General features: G+C 36.6%; 3 protein-coding genes across 4 annotated transcripts in view; all 3 read left to right on the top strand.

The window, feature by feature from the left end:
• The first annotated feature begins 7905 nt into the window (after positions 1–7905).
• LOC149048022 (adenosine receptor A2a-like) lies at positions 7906–10229 on the top strand. The gene has a single exon (XM_089200284.1). It carries the CDS (start codon positions 8000–8002, stop codon positions 8963–8965), a length of 966 nt encoding a protein of 321 aa, XP_089056410.1. The 5' UTR covers positions 7906–7999; the 3' UTR covers positions 8966–10229.
• A 1356-nt stretch (positions 10230–11585) lies between these two features.
• LOC113673045 (ubiquitin-conjugating enzyme E2 variant 1) lies at positions 11586–18268 on the top strand. Of its 2 annotated transcripts, none has more exons than XM_027189398.2 (5): positions 11586–11890; positions 12011–12153; positions 13600–13722; positions 16719–16798; positions 17520–18268. In XM_027189398.2, exons 1-5 carry the CDS (start codon positions 11872–11874, stop codon positions 17587–17589), a joined length of 435 nt encoding a protein of 144 aa, XP_027045199.2. In that variant the 5' UTR covers positions 11586–11871; the 3' UTR covers positions 17590–18268. The 2 variants fall into 2 exon arrangements, with proteins under 2 accessions (XP_027045199.2, XP_089056425.1); XM_089200299.1 differs by having other exon boundaries at positions 11610–11890; positions 12014–12153.
• A 1564-nt stretch (positions 18269–19832) lies between these two features.
• LOC113673039 (dynein axonemal heavy chain 5) overlaps positions 19833–22504 on the top strand; it is a 49273-nt gene continuing 46601 nt past the window's right edge. The window contains exons 1-2 of the mRNA XM_027189385.2: positions 19833–20204; positions 22217–22351. Of these exons, the coding sequence (XP_027045186.2) occupies positions 20040–20204; positions 22217–22351 (300 nt within the window). The 5' untranslated portion in view covers positions 19833–20039. The remainder of the gene's footprint in view (positions 20205–22216; positions 22352–22504) is intronic.

Raw genomic sequence — 22504 nt, 5'->3', positions numbered from 1 at the left:
TTGGCCCAGGCAAGACTTGTGTTGAACATGTGCTTGTTCAAACTCAAACTTAATAAAATGTATAGAATTTTTAATTCATAGGCAGAGTGTTCTCTGCTGCACGCTTTTTTTTTTTTTTTTTTTGATGTTCAGAAATAGAGAGTAAAAGAAATTTCATCCTAATCAAAGAGTGAAAAATAATCTCTGAATAAAGAAGGATAGGTCGATAAATAAAATACGCCTCATCTATGTAAAAAAAAAAGTTAATCTGATTTTTTGAGACATATTAAAGCTTCATTTGTAGTTTCTAAAAATAAAAACAGTTCGTCATGATTGACATTCTAAGCCTTCAATTCGGGTGGCCAAATGAAAGCTCTCGATATAATTGGATTCCGCTTGTCCATGAAAATATAACTTACTTAGGGTATGTATTTTTCTTTGGAATGGGAACAAGACTAACTACTTCTCAGCTTCGTTTAGCCATTTTTTGAGATACACGTGCAGTAAACAAAGGTAAAGGATATGGAACGTAAATATCTCTTTATTAGATTATATTACTAAAACACCTCTACAGCTAGCACACGCACGAAATTCAATATGTTTTCATTTTCACTAGAAACCACGGAAGCAAGTTATGTGCAGATAGCAAACTAAGGATTCTTATATCTTTGTCCTTGGATATAAAAGTTCGTATTACCTTACGTTTTACTTTTTTTCTTTTTTTTTATCAAGAACTATAAAATTTGTGAGAAAGGTATGATTAACTATGATTTCCGATGAAGAGACACCTATGAGGTACGTTACTTTAGGAACAAACATTTTCCATAAAAAGAAAAAAAAAAGAAGACGGGGCCGATTTCTTTCCTTCGATCTCCCTTGCAGTGTCAAATCCAAAATACTATGTAGACTTCCTCGACGATCTTAGGTTATAACATGCAATTTTAGAATAGTCTCAATTTGGCACGGTGACAATCCAACATGGCGCTTGATTTCCTGCAAATCATAGACTAACAGGCTATTTTAATCACGATCTCTCCTTAAAGTGGAATTTCAAAACTTAATAAACACACTTCCATCGAAGGGTTTTTCTTTTATTGGGGTGTATCAGAGTTATTTAGCTCAGGCTGAGAGATTACATTATATTGTCTTGGAATGTTATTTCATGCTGATCTGCAGCGCGCTCAATATCCCCGAGGCTACCTTCAGAATTTAAGCCAGATCTTACGCAGCACAGATTTTTGCGGAACTGTTGTTAGTATGATACTGGCGCAAGAGAGGACAAAGTCCAGTCTTTATTGGCGTATACAAGGCTTAAAAAAAAAACTAGAGTGAAAAATAAAAAAAACTGAGGTAATTATATTTTCAGTGAGACAAGTGCGATGACAAAGCGTTTTTGTTCCTCTAGGCCATCCAATCTAACCAATTAAGAACATGATTGCAATTGCATAGAAAAAATAACAGCACGTCCAAATATACTTTTCGTTTTTCTTTTTTAATTTGGAAAGCAAAGCAGCAGTCTTAAATTATAAACCATTACAAATTGGATCGGCATGAATTTGTGAATGGCATTATAATTCCGACTGTTTATTTTCTTGTGTCTGAATATTATTTATTTCAAAAAGAAAGAAGAAGTTTGTTTAAATATGAACATGGCTCTGTCAAGGTAAAATTAACGCCTTTGGTTATAAAGTTATTCTTTTTTCTCATCCCAAGTTAGCTGTTTTCCTTACTAAGGAAAAATATTACAATTTTCCTTTTAAATTAATAAAGAGATGAATGAATCTTATTTCAGTAAGCTATTGAAGAAATTTGAAACTGTTTAGATCTACAGTGAACTTTGAGGGGGCGGAGTGAATGATACTACAATATCCGCTTCTTCAGTCAAGTTTTACATTCGTATTTTCCCATTTATCACCATGACATGTACTTCCTGTACTTGTGTCTGTAATTGTGTTATTTTGTCCATTTACAAGACTGCTAGATCTAACTTAATAATTACATGCTTTTTCATTTCTAGAGCAAAAGTGCTCTCGTTCAATGGCGTTTTTTAAGCCACTTTTATTAACGAAAGACGTTCAAATTGTAGCATACTTCACTCTACTCTCGAAGAGAATTTTAACCTGGAAGAAAAGATGCAGGTAGAACAGAATATTTTCTATTCTTTTTACGATTCATATCTTACTATATAAGGTTAAACAATTGTGTAATGCAGCTAGTTTTGTTTAGGATTATCTCTAAAGTGTCTCTATATCTTGCATATGTGATCATAATTTTAAAACATGTTCACGGTTTCTTTGATAAGTTTAACTAAGTTGTGTCTCTGTGTTGATTCAAAGTGCTATCGATTTTTGAAAAACATGGGGCGAACAGAGGCTATCAAAAATCTTGCTAATCAATCACTTCAAAAGTAAACTTTTCTTTGTTTCAATCGACCTGACTTAAACTATTCTTGTTTCAAGACACTACATAAATTAAAATCTTTCGAGCTCAAAGAGTTCCGGAAAGCTCAATAAACAGTTGTCTTTTTGCATAAGTGGTTTTTATTATTCATTCCAATAGATTTCTAAAAGATTTTCACTGGCTAAATTAGGTTTTCTTTAGATGCCGAAATTGCTTAAACCCTACGTTCGCGTGGGAAAAGGCACCTTCAAAGGATTGTTCCCTAAGGGCAAGACACCAAATTGTAAAATTACGTATGCCGGGGAATTTGGTCTGTTTCGTCTTCCGCAGCATAATCGAGTGAAAGATATAGACCACTCGTGTTTTGTTAGTGAAGAGGGTCTACCCTCTCAGTTCCAGGGGGAACAATGGCAATGAAAACTGTCAATGAATCTATATTTACTTTTGAAACAAAACAACGGATGTGAAATCTGAAAAATACGCGCGGTGACATGAAAAGTAATGCCACACGATTAGCTGTCGTCATATAGTGATCAAACCTTAACTAGGACTCAGATATATAACTTGGTTGGTCTGACTGAAAAATTTCTTGGAAACAATCCCATATCGAACTGCTCGTCACTTACGCGGATCTTATCTACAATTCAAAGATGAGTGATGACTCACACGTAACACACAACGAACAGAACGTGAGAAAATTTAATTGAGCGCCAGAGAAAGAAAATGCGGATGGGGTGGTTAATCGTATTTATTCAAGGACTTAAACATCTCATTTGATGTTTCCTCCGTGCGCTGTGAATGAGCCAATGGTAAATGTTAGTTCAAAGTGGCTATGACTTGTTTATATGAGTTTCTTAACAGATATTTCCTATAGTGAATATCATATTATGACAAATTGCCGCGTCATACAAGAGCACTTTCCTTAATATCTACACTTTCACTTCCCCATTGATATAATCCTTATCCGTATGTCTTGCGTATTTTTCTGAAAAGAAAATAATGTAACGCACAAATTGCGAACGAAAAATTGTGGTTTAATTAGTTTCGAGGATTAAATTTTATCTTTCCAGGAAAATTCTACGAAAATATGTGATTTTGCGACTAAAATCACGTACAGTCATAAATCTGCCGAATCATTTTGGTAAAATTTGCATCTCAAGAATATTAAATAACCTAGTGTCGACGCCACTTCAAGCTGATACTCTTAAATTTAGAATCAGATCGTGCTGGCAGAATATTCAACAATTAAAAAATAACGTGAAAATGAAAAATCATATTTCCTTCACTTTCGTGTCAATCGCCGTTGACAGAAAATGAAATAGACTTCCTTTTTTTTTTTCTAAGGCTGACATCATTTTCATTTTTATTCAAAGATGACCCCGTATAATTAGCAATCAAATGTGAAAATAAGATGAAAAGGTGGTTTTTCTCCATCACTCATCAACAAACTGTATTTATAATGAAATTACATAAGGTAATCTCATTGCAATCGACAGATTATTACATTATCAAAGTTTAAACTATTTAGAATCAAGCGTTAAAACAAACTGTGAATCTTTGCTCACAACTGAATTCCTTAAATGAAGCCTTCGTGGCAAATTCAGATCATCCCACAGACAACTCGTTTCAATAAAGGTATGAGGGATTTTCTCATGTAACCATACTTGGTGGTTGATTTCTGGTAAACGGGCCTTTGCAGCCGTTCCTTGGAATGTCACGCAGCACTCCCTCAACACTCTCCCTCTTCTTATTTATGGGGGGTGAGGGAGGGTAGGGAGGGGAATGCTCTCCTAGAATCCTCTTCAAATGTCAAGTACAGGTATCCTTATCTATATCCGGTTGGTATGTCTGTAATGCTTACTTTTCATTACCTGTGTTCTATAGGTTAAAGCTTTTAACCTTCAACAACATACTTAGTTTGTTGTCAGAACTCTGTTTTATAAGGACATGATGTTTTTTTTCTTTCGTGTGTTCACAAAGTAAAAACTTATCACTCACCGTGAAGAATCAAACTTCAGACCTTCGGATTCCGCCCGCCGATACTCACCACTGAGCCACATAGACTCTGCAGTGAGCAAGGTCGTCACGAGGTACTGGGTAATTTGGTATTACCGACTGAGTTGATAAGGTAAATTAACCACCGTGAAGACTTTCAAAGCTGACGTTTTAAGCGTTAGCCCTTCGTCAGAGCGACTCCCTCTTATGCTCTGCCACCGACGCAGCACCACAGTTTCTTTAGAAACTTACCCCCTTTATTCAACACGAGGTCCGTTTGTTTTCTTTCAGTCATCCGTCAAAGATAACAGATCCAGCTTTAGCTCACTTCTCTGCAGCTTGCTAATGAGGTCGACGGGGTGAAGTAGTTGAGAATTTTTTCTTGTGTGGGGATTATTTCCGTAATTGAATGAGGTAGCCACCCTGTTTCAGGCATGCGAAGAGGTTGATCAGAGGATATCTCTTCTTCTCGCATTGTTACCCATTTACGCTAGCCTGATATGCGTATGCTTATCGATATTTACCTGCCTGTTGAGCTCTAAGTAAAGCAGACTGAACCATAAAGATTGGCCATCAAAGCAAAGGACTTTTCAATTAGTAGAGGTTGAGGCTATAAAAAGCAGAAGCTTTTAATAAGGTCATACCAAAGTCAAGTGTCCATTAAGGAGCAAACATATGTTTAAAATAGGCACGCTGTTGGCATTTTTGGTTACCTTTCATTTCGTTGATCGTCAGGAAATGCAAGCTGGCAGTGTTTTTCGTTTCTACCAGTTGTATTAATCATATAGTTTCCACTGGACCCTAAAACTAAAAATTGGTACGTACATATTATTGTTTTTCTTCCATTGTTTTTCGGATTAATACACCGTAGTAGCTCTAACGGTAGGGAAAATTTCAAGACAACTTTAATGAATGATGTAGATCTAAGAATCCTCACGTGTGGCACTACAGCAAAGTAAGAATGATATAACTCACTCAAGGTCTAAAACTCTTAGTCGTCGGTCTCAAAGGAATGGGATTCAATCAGTCCTTAATTAAATTTACACTTTTGACATTGCCGGCTGATCTCAGTAGTGTCACAGTGTTGCACGCTTGTCATAAATGGACTGGCTACCATTGGGTTTAGTTCTTTTAAGGAGGGGTTCAGCGTAACTCATGGGTCGAACATGGAACGACTCTAATTTATCTTTTTCCTTGTCCTACTCTTTTTAAACATCTCTTTCGTGACGAAGGGCTAGCACTCAAACGTCAGCTTTAGAATCTTGTTACGCTGACCAAGTCGCACTATCAACTCATTCCCCCCGATATATGCCGAGCACATATTTGCCCCCTCTAATTCAAAAGCTCTTTTTCAGAATAGAGGTGATTAACTCAACAATTCAGCTGCCTGGTTTCCTTCGAGTTTAATTTTTTGACAGACTGATTGCTGCCTCAAATTTCTCCTAATTGGCATGAATATTTGGAAAGCTTCTCCATCTAACCATCCTCTTAACCAATTAGCAGAGACTCACGTTTTCCCCCGTTTTAAGCGTGTGTTTGGTTTGACTTTGAGCTGCAATCGGCATCCTTTTAGGCTGTCTTTCCTTCTGATTGGTTGCTGCAGTGACGTTGGTTTTCGTTGTACAACATGCACTAAATCGAAATGCGCTATAAAGTTTAAACTTCTTGTTCAAAATAGTGTTTACAGAGGATTAGTCCCTAGGTATACGCATCTCTGCTCTCTGATCAGCCGGAATTTGCTGTTCGTTTAAGGTGCTCCAAGCTATACGTCTTATGTTTGTTTCTTTGTTTCTCTTTTCTTTGTCTGTTTATTTTGCATTAATTTCAAAAAGAGACAAGTGCAGCTAGATACATACTGAGGTAAATCTCACAACTGTTTTGAACATATCCGTTTGTTTTCATATGATAAGGCCGACAAGTGCTCTTGCTTATGTACATGGATATTCAAGTAGAATTGATTTTCTTTGTTTTGGTTCTCGTTAAAGGTATTGTTTTGTTCATCATCACTGTTCCTACGTGTAGGGGGAATTATCCACTAGGATGGTAGGAAATTTCAGTTTTATCTAAAATCACCTACAAGACTTGCCGAATTAATCATTTTTAATGGACACTGGTTTCTTAGAGTACTAATTACTTGGGAAAATGTGTGAGTAAACAATAAGATAAGCTGCAGTGTGTGTTCAGTTTCGAGGACTCGGGTCTGTTAAAAAATCTTCGATCACATGTTGAATTTTTTCCAATTACAGTAAAAATCAAACCAAATCAAAAGGCGTGACCTGAATTTGTGATAGATTAAGTTTATTTTTTTCTCTTTACTTTAAAACGCAAATATGGAAATGACGTTTTCAAAGGATTTCGCTTCTCATCAAAATCAAAAGCATAATCATATTATGGTATGCGTCTTTCAAAGTCAAAGGACCTTGACTATTCCATTTTGATTTCCAAGCAAAGCTTTCGCCTTACAGCAAGAATGCAGGATATTGATGCAGAGTCTTTGTTAGATATAAATGAGTTTTTGCGCAATAATATTTTCTCGCTTACACGCAAACAAAGTCATAACAAAAAGGAGTGGGAAATGAGAAGCTTTGTTAATACGCGTTAAAATCTGGTTATTCGAGGGTCAGGAAATTAAGCATTCCAAGCCTATTACCAGACCCGTTCTAGATCTTAGAATTTGTTGTAAAATTAGTCAGGTTTCAGCATTATTTACAGTCAAAGTGATTTTGTTTTTTTATATATACAGGAAATTGCTTACTAATGTCAAAGACATTCCCACAACACCAGTAGTCTGTTCCTAAGCGACTTAGCTTTGTAAGGAACAATGACATCATTGAGAAACCTCAAAGTAGTCCCTGTTTAATTACTAAGCACCATACAGCATTATGCATCAAATAAAACCCACCTACGATAATGTCTAGTGAAATATTAAGCTGTTTATTTCTAAAAAGAAACGAAGTGTTGCATAATTGGTAGAAACGGTTCGTCATGAAGCAATTTCAATTTTGGTTGTGTCTGGGGTAATTGACGCTGGTGCCACATTTGCATGAAGTCCTCATAATAGAAGTTGTTCGGGAAAAAAAAAAGAAACTGAATCTTGAATCAAATTCCCGTTGGCTGTTATTGTAATAAAATCTTCAATAGATCTCTATTTTTAAATCTTCTGAGAAAAAAAAACTGAAGGAACAAGGATCGATCTCGATGGTACGAAACCGCTTTTTCGAGCAGTTTCCTATTAAATATTTATTTAGTTTAGCTCTTTCCTGAGCATATGTCAGCTTCGTAAAAGTTATTTCATTAAACTGTTGTTTTAACATCTATTCTTGACAGGTCGATGAAGAAGGACCAGTTACTGGCTACGTTAATCACTAATACGCTAATCGCAGCTGATCCTTTTCTGAATCGAAGATTGCGGGTAAATCGTTGTGTTTCCTTAGCAAAACAACTCTAGAGTAGGAGACCCCCTTGAAGAAATCGAACATTGTGCCATATTTCATAAAGGTAGTGAAACAGCTGCAAATCCCTGTTTGTCTACGGCTAAGAGGAAAAAACAAAGAACAGAGGAAGTTAAAGAACACAAAGGAAAGCCTGACTCATTTTTAAGTGTGAATTCATCATTCATTTACTGATGCAACTAGCCGTGAACAACACATCCACTTCGGCTTCTTTTACACCCGACGCTGAAAGCTACACTGGTGTAGACACAAATGTATTAATCCCGCTTTCCGTAACATGGGGTGCACTAGGTCTTGTGTCAACTGCACTCAACATCATCGTATGCCTGATAGTTCTGAGCGACCGACGGCTGTGGACAATTACTAACTCATTTATAGTGTCTCTTTCGGTGGCCGACCTACTTATAGCTGCTGCGCTCATTCCGATTTACATTTGCGAGAACTTTACTATGACGAAGACGCCAATTACTGGGTATGTTATCGCCTTTCTACTTCTTGCGTCGATCTTCAACATCGGCGCGGTAACCTACGAGCGATACGTGGCTCTGACCAGACCACTCGGTTACCGGGTGACAATGAACGCTACCAGAGTAGCGGTGATCATCTCCCTGTGTTGGATCTTACCTTGTTTCATCTCGATACTTCCAGTGGCTTGGGATGCTGATCCGATGTCGAAATATCACAAAATTTACCTGTTTGTTACTGTATTTGGCTTCGTTCTGTTGCCGTGCTTGGTGATGGTGTGGATTTACGTGCGTCTTCTCCGCGTGGTGCGTCGATTCATCACTCGAAATCGAAGGCGGTCCACTTGGGGTAACAGAACGGGGGAGCGGGCGGGGAACGAAGACAAGGCGGTGATAGTGTTTGCTCTAATTTTCGGGATGTTTCTTCTCTCTTGGATGCCACTTATTTACATCAACATCTGTGAAATATTTGATCAGCTTAACCTGGTCTCGTTGCCACTTCTCTATGTTTCGTTTTATACTTTGCTTTTCAACACCATCATGGACCCATTGATTTACGCGTTTTTGAAGAAAGACTTCAGCGAAAGTTTAAAGAGAAGGTTGAAAAAAGACGACTATAACACCCCAAGAGAAGAATCACAAGTAGAAATAACAGTGGTTAAATCAAAATGTTAAAGAAATAGTCTAATATCAATTAAGATTAAGTCGTATTAATTTTTTTTATAGAGCTTTTAAGGCAGATTACTACAACATCAACAGATTCGCCATTATCAACTGTGATCGGAACTTCTATTTTTTTGCGCGGCTGTGTGGGATCCCACCCAGGAGTGACCCCGCAGGGTTTTTAGTGAAAGCCGGTTAACGCTGTTTGTTTTTCTCGCGGGCAGGCTCTCGTGTTTTTGTGGTTTTGCTTTATGGCCACTTAAACAAAAGGTTAGCGGACTCCCTGGTGACCAAAAATAAGTTTCTCCTTACAATATCAATCATTTTCAAAGAGAAACGCCATGAAAAGAAAGAAAAATGTCAGCTTGGGGGAACTTAGTTGATGAAACATCAGAATCTCAGAATAAAAGTTATGATTAATGTATGACAGGCCTTGCGGAGAATTGATATTTTGTGCGTGAAAATTTTCACATGTCGGATTTTTTCTTGTATTTTTACAACACAAAAGGAAATCGCGTAAATTCGATTATCTTTTCAAGATTTATGGGCTCGATTGACATTTAGTTTCAGTTGAAATTTTTCTTTTTCAGTGAAATTAAGCCTGAAAACCTTTCACGATATCAAGTGGCCGTGAACATCAGTTTTACGAGCAGTTTATCTCGTATTTTTGTTTCTTCAGCAAAAACATCCTTTTGAACGCCACTTTTAACTTTCTTGGTGCACTTAATTAACTCGATGCATTATTGAACGATTTGAAAATGCTGGAATTCTTTTTCTTTTTTTTTCTGATAATGACGGTCAGACTTTACTTTTTAGCTTAATTTCGAGAGAGTTCAGTGTGAAAATCTCGTATCGCACTCTAAAATAGATTTATGCATCTTGCAATTGCCTAATCGGGTATATAAATTTTGACGAGTATGTAATTAATAAAAATGCACCCTTAGTAAAAGTATATGAGTGGGTGTGGCCGAAGCCAACTATGAAATCGCTAGTTGATTTAAAAAAAGATAAAAGCTGCTCTAGAGAAAGAAGAGACATTTTCATCTCAGGTACAACATAGGGAAAAAACAATGTTGCATCTCGAGATCTTCCAACCCTACCTCCCCGTGATTTTCCACGAGTCATTATCTGACTAGGCAACATAAGAGACTTACGCTTAGTATAGGGGGTGATTCCTTGGAAAGTTGTTGATAAAATAGAACGCATGTTAGAGTGGAGAATACTTCTTAATTATCTTATCTTATTTTCTTCCAGTAAAGTTAAAAAAATGACATGATTTATTGAATACGTCTTCATAAATGGTGTTTCTTTCAAAGTGTTCCAAACCCTTTCAAATAACTATGAAAATCCTTTTCCCTATTCTACCTATCAGGTCTTAGATAATTCATTTCAATTTAGCAATGAGAATTCAGCTTGTATCAAATAACACCAAATACCTGGAACGTTTCTCAATTTTTGTAACCTGCCTGTTGGTATTGACAGGAGAAGTTGAGGTCCATCACTTTTGGTTGAGAGGGGTTATCTCTCGCTCTAGTATAAGCTTGAAAAAGGAAGTCTTCAAGTTGCACAATGTTAAGGGATTTGCCACACATCTTGCCACCCCGTTTGTCACTCGGAGATAAACTGGTCGTTAACCGTTTTTATTATATGACAGGGTAGTGCTGAGGTGAATCCGAGCGTGCGGTCGGGTTTGCCATACGGACCGTTTCCATAGGAACGGTCACAAACCCTGTATTTGTATTCTCCAAAACCGGCAAATCCAAAATTTGCAACTAAAAGCGCGGAAAGGGAACCCTTAAATATCCTCATTCTCTGTTTAAAAAAAAAAACAACAACAACAACGACGACGACGACGACAACAAAACTGGCACACAAGTCACCAAACGACTGATTACAGGTATGGAAGACGAAGAAGATTAAGATCATTCACCAAGCAATAAAACAAGCCATGGTGAAAGCCAGGAGTCTATATTTTATGAACAAAAAGAAAGGCTTTCCAACAAAAATGAAGGTGGCTGATGATTTGAACACTCTCGTCCTCTACAAAGATGCAAATGAAATGAAAAGCCAAGCATCCGACCCGGCTGCATCCAATCTTGACCGCCTTTTGTCAATGTATATTTTTTAGGAATACACGTAGGAAAAATGAGTGCGAGCCGGCAGCAATTTCCGGTTTTCAGCGAAGTAGACAGTGACAGCGATACTTATGCCAGAGGAAATATTCATTTAACCTATCCAAGGACAATGTGTTTGAAAAATCGAGAATAGCACAACCTGCGGAGTACAAGTAGAATACGCTTCGCCGATTGGCGAAAGCGAAGATCTTTTTTTTGAAGCCGGAGGATTCGACAACTCCAGTCTAGTTTCACTTCAGTGAACGGTATGGTGGTTTTTATCACTACATTTCGGTTTCCGAGCTTAAGATGAAAACCGTCTCTTGTGATTTAACACTGAAAGAATTTGTTTTCAAACTCGTGGAGGCTTGGTCTTTCTTAGTTGCTCGCGTCATTAAAAACATGTCACGGCGAAAGCCCTTTGAATTAAAGAGACCGGAAGTGCTATTTATAGATAAAATGAATTAGTTTTGTCCGAGTGCCGTATGTAATAAATTACTTACCAACCTTGATTGCTCGAGGCGAACTAGGGAATATTGGCCCTCGGTCGTTTTGTACGGACCTCGCTGCGCTCGGTCCGCACTGCAACTACCGGCAGAACAATAATTCGAAATGTTGGGAGAATTGAATCGGTTAATTCACTTACTCTTAAAAATCATTCAGACTGTTCGCTCAACAACTAATTATTGTTTTTAATCCCGAGAGTTTACCGAACAATTACCGAACACTGAAGGCACCGACGAATGTGATTCGGCTACTAAACCGGAAAGTTTAGCCTCAAGCTGGCGTGGTTGAGAATCCAAGATGGCGGGTGCCAGTGTTGGTTAGCAAATAGCTACTCTTTGTCGTTCTGTGCTCATGATTTTGTTGGGTTAATTAGCTGCTTCGTGTCAGAGAAGCTTTAATTCGTCATTTAAATCGTGTACTTATTTTATTCTCACAGTAGTAGTACCCCGCAACTTTCGCTTGCTCGAGGAACTCGAAGAAGGTCAGAAAGGAGGTGACGGTTTTGTTAGCTGGGGCCTGGAGGACGACAACGATATGAACTTAATAACATGGACCGGTATGATCCTTGGTCCTCCAAGAGTAAGTTTTCAAGGCTATGAAATACTGTTGGTTTTATTTAAAACCTAGTTAAACGGATTACTTGCTTTGATTTTGTTAATTTAAAAGCTAAAGTGCGTGAAATTATCAACTCGAAGCTTCATGAACCTCCCAATGCAATCACAACCTTCGACGGACTTAGTTTGTATTTGGAAAGTAAAATCACGCTTGCTTTTTTCTTCTTGGAAATTTTTTTTACTTTTTTGATGTCGGGTACAGTGAAGCCTTTGCTCGCTTACCTTGACTTGATCTACGGGTTACGTGTTACGTTAACGCTTGCACGCCTTAATTAGAACATCAGATCAAAATCGTTGTATTTTTTTATTAATCAGAGCAATATGATTGTTGTAAGCCTGATTCAAGTTCAAATAAAATGTTCTACTCAAATTACACCCTTCTTATCAAAGGAAAAGCCAGAAAGATAATTTATGAGGCCGTACGGACAGTGCAGAGGGCAGTTTGGAAGTTGTTTGGGTTCCTATTCTTGATCAGTTGCAACCAGACATTTTGTTTCATCTACAGTTTTACCCAGTAAGAGTTCACCTCCACGATGACTAGTTCAGCCCTTTAATCGATAAAAACTAATCATTTGCTGCACCTTAGATTTTTTCACTCCCCAGAAATTCTCAGTAATTTGGAAGAATGTTCTTATCCAAATTACTATCTGTTAGTCACCAAAATATTACTGAAAACCAGGCTTTTGTTGTGAGTCAAGGCAATTCATTGTCTGCTTGTTTTTCTTTTGCTATGATCAGTCACTGCAATTTGGTGTGTTTGTGAGATTCTGTCCAAAAAAATCTATAACACTGTGGACTTGGAATTCAGCGCTCTAACCATTATGCCACCATGTCTCCAGCCAATTGGTCTTAACCCTTCAACTCCCAGAAGTGATTAATATTTTCCAGCAAAATAGGTGGTGAGAATATTCAAACCTATTAGGTAGAAGTCATTATCCTGATTGAACGCCAAACTCATGCAACTAATTTACAAAGAAATGTGTAACAGCCTGAAGGGAGAATTAATTATTAGATCTTGGGAGTTAAAGGGTTAAGCCTTTACCTTTATATTACTTTTTCTAAACCTACTTGTATAGTACTATGTAATTTGTCCACTGTCATTAATTTTTAATTTAATTGTTTATGAATGAAAAAAGGAGTAATTTTGGTGATGTGAATCTGGCATGTTATCTTTTCTTTTAGCCTTTTTTTATTCTCTAAGAGGAATAAGCATCCAATTTCTCCCATTACTGTCACTGCATCAAAAATTGTGCTCTTGAGAATAAAGGAAATGAACACAAGGTTATGAAGTTCATGATTATTAAGCAAATTCTCCTGGTAAGTACTTTAGGAAACATATAGAGAACAGTATAGAGAACTTTGAAAGGGATGTTAGGGTTAACCTTTTCTTTGTTTTTATCTTTACTCACAGACTGTATACGAAAACCGAATATATAACCTCAAGATAATATGTGGTCCTAAATATCCAGATGACCCACCTATTGTGCGGTTTAAAACAAGGATAAACATCACTGGAGTGAATGCTACTGGTGTTGTAAGTAGAAACAGACTTTTAGTTGCATGCAAATCTACTGTTCCTTACTTAATGGATATGCAAAGCAAGGCATATACACTGTACATGTACATCTGATGTGTCTTTGTTATTCAATATAATGTTTCCATTGTGTTGCATTGTTGTGCAAAAGAAAGAACTTTTGGGTCTGAAAAAGAAATGAGTTGACAACCAAAATTTCCATTTTGAAATAAGCTATAATTTTACACACACGCACATCAACCACTTCATGTATTTGTCAAATGACTAGCTGTTGGAATAGACTTGCTTGATCACCAGAGAGTGCTCTCCCCCCCCCCCCCCTCCAAAAAGACTAACTAATAACATGAAAAAAAAAATAGTTATTCTCCTGAAATGTCTTGAAAAGATTCTCAAACCAAAGTTCTTAAATTCTCACTGTAAACTTGAAGTGCCTATTTTAAATTTATTCTCTGAAAACCCAGCAAAGAGCAATATTGAGGCACTGAGAAAACTAATGAAACAACCTCACAACTTTTGCAAGGAAACAAATTTTGTGGTATGTTTAAATTTTGAGTGGAATTTTCCCTAAACATTGGTAATCACCAGTCAAATCATTTGAAGCTTGGCAAAAAACATTAAGTCTGAATTAGAAAATGAAAATGAAATAAAACAGCATATAGAAAATAGCCAGATGTTTCCTAGTAGCTGTTTCAGTTTCCTATTGTAATTCTTTGAAAAATGGTTAAAAACTTTGTAGAAATATTATTTGACCGTACATACATTTGATTAAAATCCCATTACATGGATTTCATTTCCCTGGTTCAATTACAATTTGTGGTTAAATACATTTAAACAACTGTTTTGGGCTGAAAAGAGTTATACAGTTTTAAACCAATCACCTACTGTATTGCTCTAGGTGAGTTTAAGAGTCCAATATGAATGAAAAAAATGATCACCAAGTAAGGAAAATCTGATTGTTAGACAAATTCTCCTTGTCAGCATCTTAAAAAATATACTGAGAACAGTATGGAGAATATGCATACTGACCTTAGAGTGTAAAGGGTTAAGGCCTACGTTTTCTGAGGAGTTTTACCTTAAAGTGCAACAGAAAAAAATATTTCAAATGATTAGAACTGTCTACAAAGCTACACTTGTTGGCCAAGCCCGGGTTACAGTAGCTTAATGGTGCTTTGACTAACCAACCCCAAATCTTTTTTTCTAGCTTTGAAATCACTTCCAGATAGAAGCTTTAGCACAACATCAGATCAACTCTTTCACTTGTCTTTTACAATGTTTGATTATTTTTTTTTTAAGTGGCTCTGTTCAATAACATCACAGGAATTTAGAGCCTTTTTGGGCCTTTTTTGTAGTTTAACCCCAAAAGTGAATTTGGTGACCCTAATTTTTTTCAGGGAGAGCTTTAAGCACACCTCCAGTGCTAACATAGAGATATTCCCAAAACTATTTTGAGATATGTTTTTTGCAACTTACAAAAGTCACATTCGCCAAAACTGCCAAAATATTATCCAGAGACTTTTTATGGTTTTTATAATTGTCTTCCAGTTAATTAATATATTAATTTTTTTTACCCCAATAAAGAAGGGATAGTGGAAGTTGTTTTTGCTCAATTAAATGTGTGGGTAATGTCAAGAATCTGTGCAGGATTCACATGCAAGTGAGGTCTTGACTTTCATGGTGGAACTTTGCACATCTGCGGCTCATTCTGCAGACAGGATGAAAATGCAAAGCTAGCCAAGAAATACAAGGAGTTTTCATATTTAAAACCTGGTTGAGATTGCACTGTTAAGATCAACTCTTTCACTTTTCTTATACAATGTTTGATTATTTTTTTTTGAAGTGGCTCTGTTCAATAACATCACAGTAATTTAAAGCCTTTTTTGGCCTTTTTTTTTGTAGTTTAACCAAAAATTGAATTTGATGACCCTAATTTTTTTCAGGGAGAGCTTTAAGCACACCTCTAGTGCTAACATAGAGATATTTTGAAAAACTGTTTTGAGATATATTTTATGCAAATTACAAAAGTCACATTCACCAAAACTGCCAAAATATTATCCAGAGACTTTTTATGGTTTTTATTTTGTCTTCCAGTTAATTAATATATTAATTTTTTTTACCCCAATAAAGAAGGGATAGTGGAATTTGTTTTTGCTCAATTAAATGTGTGGGTAATAAAAGCATCTGTGCAGGATTCACATGCAAGTGAGATCTTGACTTTCATAGTGGAACTTTTGGAACTGCGGCTCATTCTGCAGACAGGATGCAAATGCAAAGCCACTCAAGAAGTACAAGGAGTTTTCATATTTAAAACCTGATTGAGATTGCACTGTTAAGAACAAACATAATTGATTTACCAAGAATGATAATAAAAACTTTAAGTTTTTACTATTTTACATCAATGGAAATGGCCAGTCCATGATTGGAACTATTTTCTCCTATTGTTTTGACATGGTGGCCAGAACTCATTTGATTTGTGAAAGTACTGCAATGTTGACGGCAAAGATGGCTGCTTACTTTGGTGTAAGAACCTGCAGATGCTTTCTTTGTTTTTGCCTCATTATTCCTTTACCCCGTAACTTCCATGAGTGACCGAGACAGAATTTCTCCTTACAATACCAATACAATACCAACCAGATAAGTGATGAGAATAAAGAAAAATATCAATTTTGGGATAATTAAGTGATCCAATACTTAACTCTCTGAAGTAACTTCATAAGAATTGTATGGTTGACAGTAAGGAGAATGGCAAATTTGATCTGGAAGTCAAAGGGTTAAGCTCAATTGTATTTGTTCCATGTCATGTGTGAAAGTGATGTGTTCTTACACCAAAGGATGAGCCAAAGAAAACACACTCAGGATCACTAGTAAGCGTTTGCAGTCATTTGAGTCCCTTTAGTTGTTGCACAACAATGATGTTCAATTTTCATACACCTATTGTTTATCATTTAACATGAAAGTACATTTTTTATTTTTACTAACATGATATCTGTCTCCTACAGGTTGATCCAAAATCATGTAAAGTATTAAAAAGCTGGTTGAGGAGTAACACAATAAAAACTATCTTACAGGAGCTAAGGAGGTAGTTTTGCTCTCTAAGTTAAATTCAAGTGTAGCTTCCCATAACAATATCTTATTCAATTTATTATCTAGGGGATGACAATTAACAATTCTGTCAGGAGGAGAATGTTATACTGATCTAACACCAAATTCTCTGGGCCATTCCACTATATAAAAAATGTAAAAAGCCATACTGGAGAATTATTGCTCAGATTGTGAGAGCTGGGGAACAAAACTACAAATGTGTTACATTGTAGATATTCTTAGCAAAAACCCTGTAGACATTTATAGAGCTGATATGGGGAGAAGTTTCTTAAAATTTATGAGCTTGTCAAATTTGGCTTTTTTGTCCATTACAGTAGGCTGGATAAACAGCTGCTGTTTGTGACACCCGCTCCTCTTAAGGGAGAATAAAAATTGGACACGAGAGAGTGGTAAAAAGTGACTTAGCAAATACTGTCCCTAACCCTTAAAGTGTTTGTAAATGCACTTTATAAAACCTTTGACCACTACAGTAGGAGTGAATAGCATCTAATTTCTCTTGAATCAAACACTAAGGTCACAAGAGTGAAGGAAATGATCACCAACTCTAGAAGCTATCGATTGGTAAACAAATTCTCCTTGTCAGTGCCATGGGAAATCTGCGGAGAACAGTGTGGAGAATATGGATACTGATGTGAGGGTGAAAATAGTTAAAAGGGGCTCTTTACTCATTTGTTAATTTATTGTTCATTCACTTGTAGAATGATGACCCTAAAAGAGAACATGAAGCTTCCTCAGCCACCAGAGGGAAGCATGTATGATGGACATTAAATGAAACTTTGCCTTTCTAGAGGTTCTTCTACAAATTACACTTAGCAGCAGTTCTCTTTTGATGAAGAAAAAGCAGATCTCTGTCAGTATCTGAGCATTTGTGTACCTACCCTTTGACTCATAACAAGTCAGGGTTAATGTTGGGTCAGGGGAGGGGTGGGTGCACAGTTGTTCAGATACTGACATTGATCCAAAAAAGTCATGTAAAGAAAACAAAGCAATCCACCTGTATCTTGAACAGTGTTCCTACAGTGCATGTTTCTAGTGAGACTTTTGCACTTGTTATAAACATCAAACAAATGCATCAGCTAATTTAGGTGCAAATGTGTAATGCTCCAAGGAAATTCTTTATCCCACTTTCAGTTGAGTTAGACATTGTTGGAATATTTTCTCTTTTTTGGCCTATGGACAATGGTTTGTTAGAAGCTTCAAAAAAAATTTAGATGTTAGTGTAGAGCTGCTTGGCTTGAAGATACATGTTATCAAAATGTAAAATGATATCAACTTTATTCTATTCTAAGCAACATGTAGCTTCTGGTGTGCTTTTTAGTACTTTTACTGACCTCAAGTCTTGTAATGACTCGCATGTAAGTGTTTGATTGTTGTAAGTAAGTGATGAATTTCTTTTCCAATTTGGTATTTCTAGTGCAGAAAAAAATAAAGAAAGTTTATAACAAAATTAACCCTCTTTTCCTTATAGTATGAACCTATGGTATGTATAGTATGATAAGTTGAATGTTAATTCTTCGTCTGTTCACGGTGAGCTGTCAAAGGATTACTCAGGCTCAGCTCCAGCTGTTGGTGTATTGATACCTTCGTTTTCCTCTCCTCGCCAGGGAGGACCGCGTGCGCACTGAAGAACTGACACCTGGAGACTGAACCGAATGGTTACTATACAGAGCCAGATAGGGCCCGGTTGTTCGAACGACGGATAACGCTATCCACCGGATAAATCATCATTCAGCGGATTAGTGTAACAAAACATATTGCGCTATCCACCGAAAAGCGATATATTCAGTGCGTAGAGTTGTCTATCCTTCGAACTTCACAACCCTCGTTGATTTGAACAGAGTTAAGCCTTCGTTTCACAGTGGGAGTTTTTGTAACCTTTATCATTTTATGAAACATTTGACGTTTGGATGTGAAGAACTGGATTATAATTATATGTGACTGGACAGTCAACAGAGAGAGCCTAGGTACGAGGTAACGCATAGACCGCTGTGTTGTGAAATAAGCGACTAAACCTTTTTTTTTTTTTTTTCAATTATTTTTTTTAATTGATTATTTTTTCAAAGCATATTAGAAGTACGTGTGCGGCGTGCCTTTCAAAATGTTCGTGAATAGTCAGAATATATCATTCTTTGGCGTATGATTTACATAAAGCTAGCTTGCTTTGAGGAAGGAGAATGTGATTAGCCTAATTGTTTTAGTAAGAATGGAAGATGAACAAGAAATTCTCCTCTTTCGATCAAATTTACTCCTAAAAATTTCGGACCTAGGAAAATATTTGCTCCTGGAGATAAATTTCATTTGGAAAGTTGTAAGTTAGTGCAGGAACAACTGGGAGTTAACGCACTTAACGACAAGTTTGTTTCCTCAGTCTTTGGCCATAATCATATCTAATTTAACGAAATTGATTTTAGACATTCACGAGGTTAAATTTGAGCACCAGCAATGGTTCGAGACAAAATCGTTGGCGCTTATTGCTCCGTTAGGATAAGAGGTTTCCTTGGCGCCCTACGGCTCACCAATAGCAACTATCCTCAATTATAAAAAAGAAGAGAAAATAAAAGAATAAAACAAACAACATTCTAGTGCTTCACTAGATTTCACGACAGAGCACGACGAATTGAAAAACAATGGTAAGAACAAAATAAAAATAAACAAAAAGAAAATTATCAAAGAGAGAAAACGAAAAAAAAAATTATGTCAGCCGCTTCAATCACTTAAATTTGTTAGGTCACACAAACCACTGTTGTAGCTTCTTTTTTTCTGAGAAAAACGTAAACTGAGTTTGCAGACAACGGTTCTCTCTTCGTTTGGTTTAAGATACTAATAACTGCTAGAGTTTGGTGGCTTACTGCGATAATTGACGTAACGGGTTTCGCTTTGTTTCACTCTCCCTTTTTGTAGCCACTTTTCATCAAGTTGTCATCGCCCTTTTGTTAGTTCTAGCTAATTATTTTTCCAGCCAATCACAGGCCTTCATGCATCATTTATTTTGTTTATGAGAATCAATAGCTGCTTCCATGGAAATTAGAAGTCAGCCGCAGATGGTGGCTTGAAATGACTAAACACACTGAAAACAAAAAATCAAGGATTAAGATAAGACGACTTGCGTTCAAATTGGGGACATCTTGAATCAAAGTCGGAGTTCTGTTAGCGTCGGTAACCAAGAATGATCTAAGGAAACGCGTAAAAGAAAATTACCCGCGCAAGTTATAACTGAAATGTCGGATCAACCTACATCGAGTACTAGTAATCCACTGCCTCATAGTCGAGGAGGAAGACATCGTTCACGTAAGCAACAGAAGCCCTCAACGGCTGAAAGAGAGCAGAAGAAAGCATCTCGATTGCAGGCTTTGGGTCCAGCGGAATCGATAAAGGAAAAGCAGGTTAGTTATACGTTCAATCTGCGCGTGTAAATGTTTATTACATCCTGAGGTTAGACTAGTGTCACGCCATAAATTCGATCATGACTTCTTAGTGCCGAAGGAATGCGAATGCGTTTTCTTCTCTTATATAATTAAAAGGTTGCCTTAAAAATCTAAAGTATGGACGATCGGTTTGCATTAGAGAGTGTCCACAATGGTTTTTATGAGAACTCTGGAACATCTGAGCGCGAGAAAAAAATATACAGAACTAACAGTAATAAAACTTGTGCTGAAAACTTTTGGTTGCTTACGCAGTTAACGTATATCGTTGATATTTTGTGAATTATGCCTCAGGAATTGAAAATTTCAACAGCTGTAGATTTACGATGAACGATAAAACAGGACACAGTTCATTTTAGCTTCCTCGTAGACGTACACTGAGGAAGTTATAGAGGGGAGAGATTGGTACATTATGGCAAATGCAAAAAGGTGCAGATCTGACCTTAGACCAGAGTTACATTCGGCTGTTTTTAAAGCTTCCAAGAGCTTGTGTCCTATTTTCTCAAAACTCAATAATTCGATCGGTTGTACCGTTAATTTTTTTACTTTTGATTTTGAGTTTCGTTTGACTTTGGTTGCAATGGCCCGAAAGTTGTGTTATCATGACGTCACATGTTAGAGACTGTTGGTACAGCTGATGAGGTGGTATTTTTTCCGATGGAACCGTTCGATTGTTCAATTGGACGCTGAAAATATAAAACGATCAATAATAAAGTGAAATTATCGGACCACGACGAGGATAGTTAATGTTGCCAAACTGAACACTCACAAAAGTGGAGACATTTTGCACCTAGACCGTACAATCCTCTTGAATATTTGTATGACAGAGAAAAAAGCTGAATCCACTTGAATTAAGCTTAGTATAAATTTTGGAGGAAGGAGGAGAATTGGATTTTCAAAAATGTGTCATTAAGAGTAAGTGACAATATATTTAACATTTAAAGTGCCGTGATAATAGCATGATTCCATGGTCACTTGTGACTGAATAACCCAGTGATGTGACAGACCAGCTAGCTGTACAAACTGAACAAGATAAAAATAACAATTTTTTGACAGTTGAAGGTTTCATCTATATTTACACATTATCATAAAGATAGCATTGCATATATCTCTGTGAAAAAAAAAATGTGCAGATTGATGCAAACCAAGAATATTGAAGTGAACAGGAGTGAGGCTAAGGTTGACCTTGTTATGATACAAACCTTGCTGCTTTTCAAAGGCAAATTTCTTTGTTATCATGCTAACTAGATACTAATCTCTATCTCAACAAGGTCACCTTCAGCCTCACTCCAAATCAAAGGCAACTAAGTACACAACTGTAAAATGGCCTATTGTTCCCCCTCCCCCTCCTCAAAACTATTTATTTTAGTACCATTTGTTTACATCTTGCACAGAACTTGCTTATCCATTGATAATGCATAGTTAAGATGGCAATGAAAATAATTATACCGTTGAAGGTAGTGCCAAAAAGAACGAACTTTCCAGGATTTCTTTGCTCATATATCTTGTTAGACGTTTTATTTTATAGTATCGCTGAGTATATGCAGACAACAATTAAAAGTACTAAGCAATGCTTAATACACCAAAAGGTCTGATGAGCTATTTATTATAAGACTGCTTTATTATCTGCTCATCTTACACAAGTCAGGAAAAGCAAAGCAGAAAGAGAAGTGTAGTGCATGCAGCCAACCAGTAAAACGTTTTTTTTTTTTTTCACAGTACAAAATAACCTACTGTACAATATCGCTGGATATTTGCACTTTATTGCTTATTATTTGTACTCTACTTTGTGCAGTTGGATTATGGTGATAATTTATAACCTTCAGAATAACCTGACATTACCCAAATATTAATAAAAAAATCAAGAAAGTGTATTGTGGCTTGAACAAATTGAATGTGACTAACCCAGTATTACAGAGGGTATATAATGAACAGGGAATTCTCAATGTAGTTTTCTTGTGCTTTTCAAATAGCAAAAGGCCAGAGAGGAGCGAGAAGCAAAGAGGTCCATGATTGATTTTAGACATGAATATGTGATGAGCACAGTTGCCAGTACCCTTGGGCTAACAAATGAGGAGGTCACAGAATCTTTACTGGAAGGGAATCAGGTATGTGTTTAGCATTACTCAAGTATAACATTTGATATGAATGATTATAAAAAGTATTTTATTTTAATTTTTAATGATGTTGTGAATGGTATCTTATTACTGTTGGTGTCATCAATAGTAATTAGATGGTTATTTGAATGATGCCTATTAATA

The sequence above is a fragment of the Pocillopora damicornis genome, chromosome 3, assembly GCF_964200805.1.
Source record: "Pocillopora damicornis chromosome 3, jaPocDami1.2, whole genome shotgun sequence".
NCBI lineage: Eukaryota > Metazoa > Cnidaria > Anthozoa > Scleractinia > Pocilloporidae > Pocillopora > Pocillopora damicornis.
Note: the sequence above shows the minus strand (reverse complement) of the source record. Positions and strands in the feature narration are given on the sequence as shown.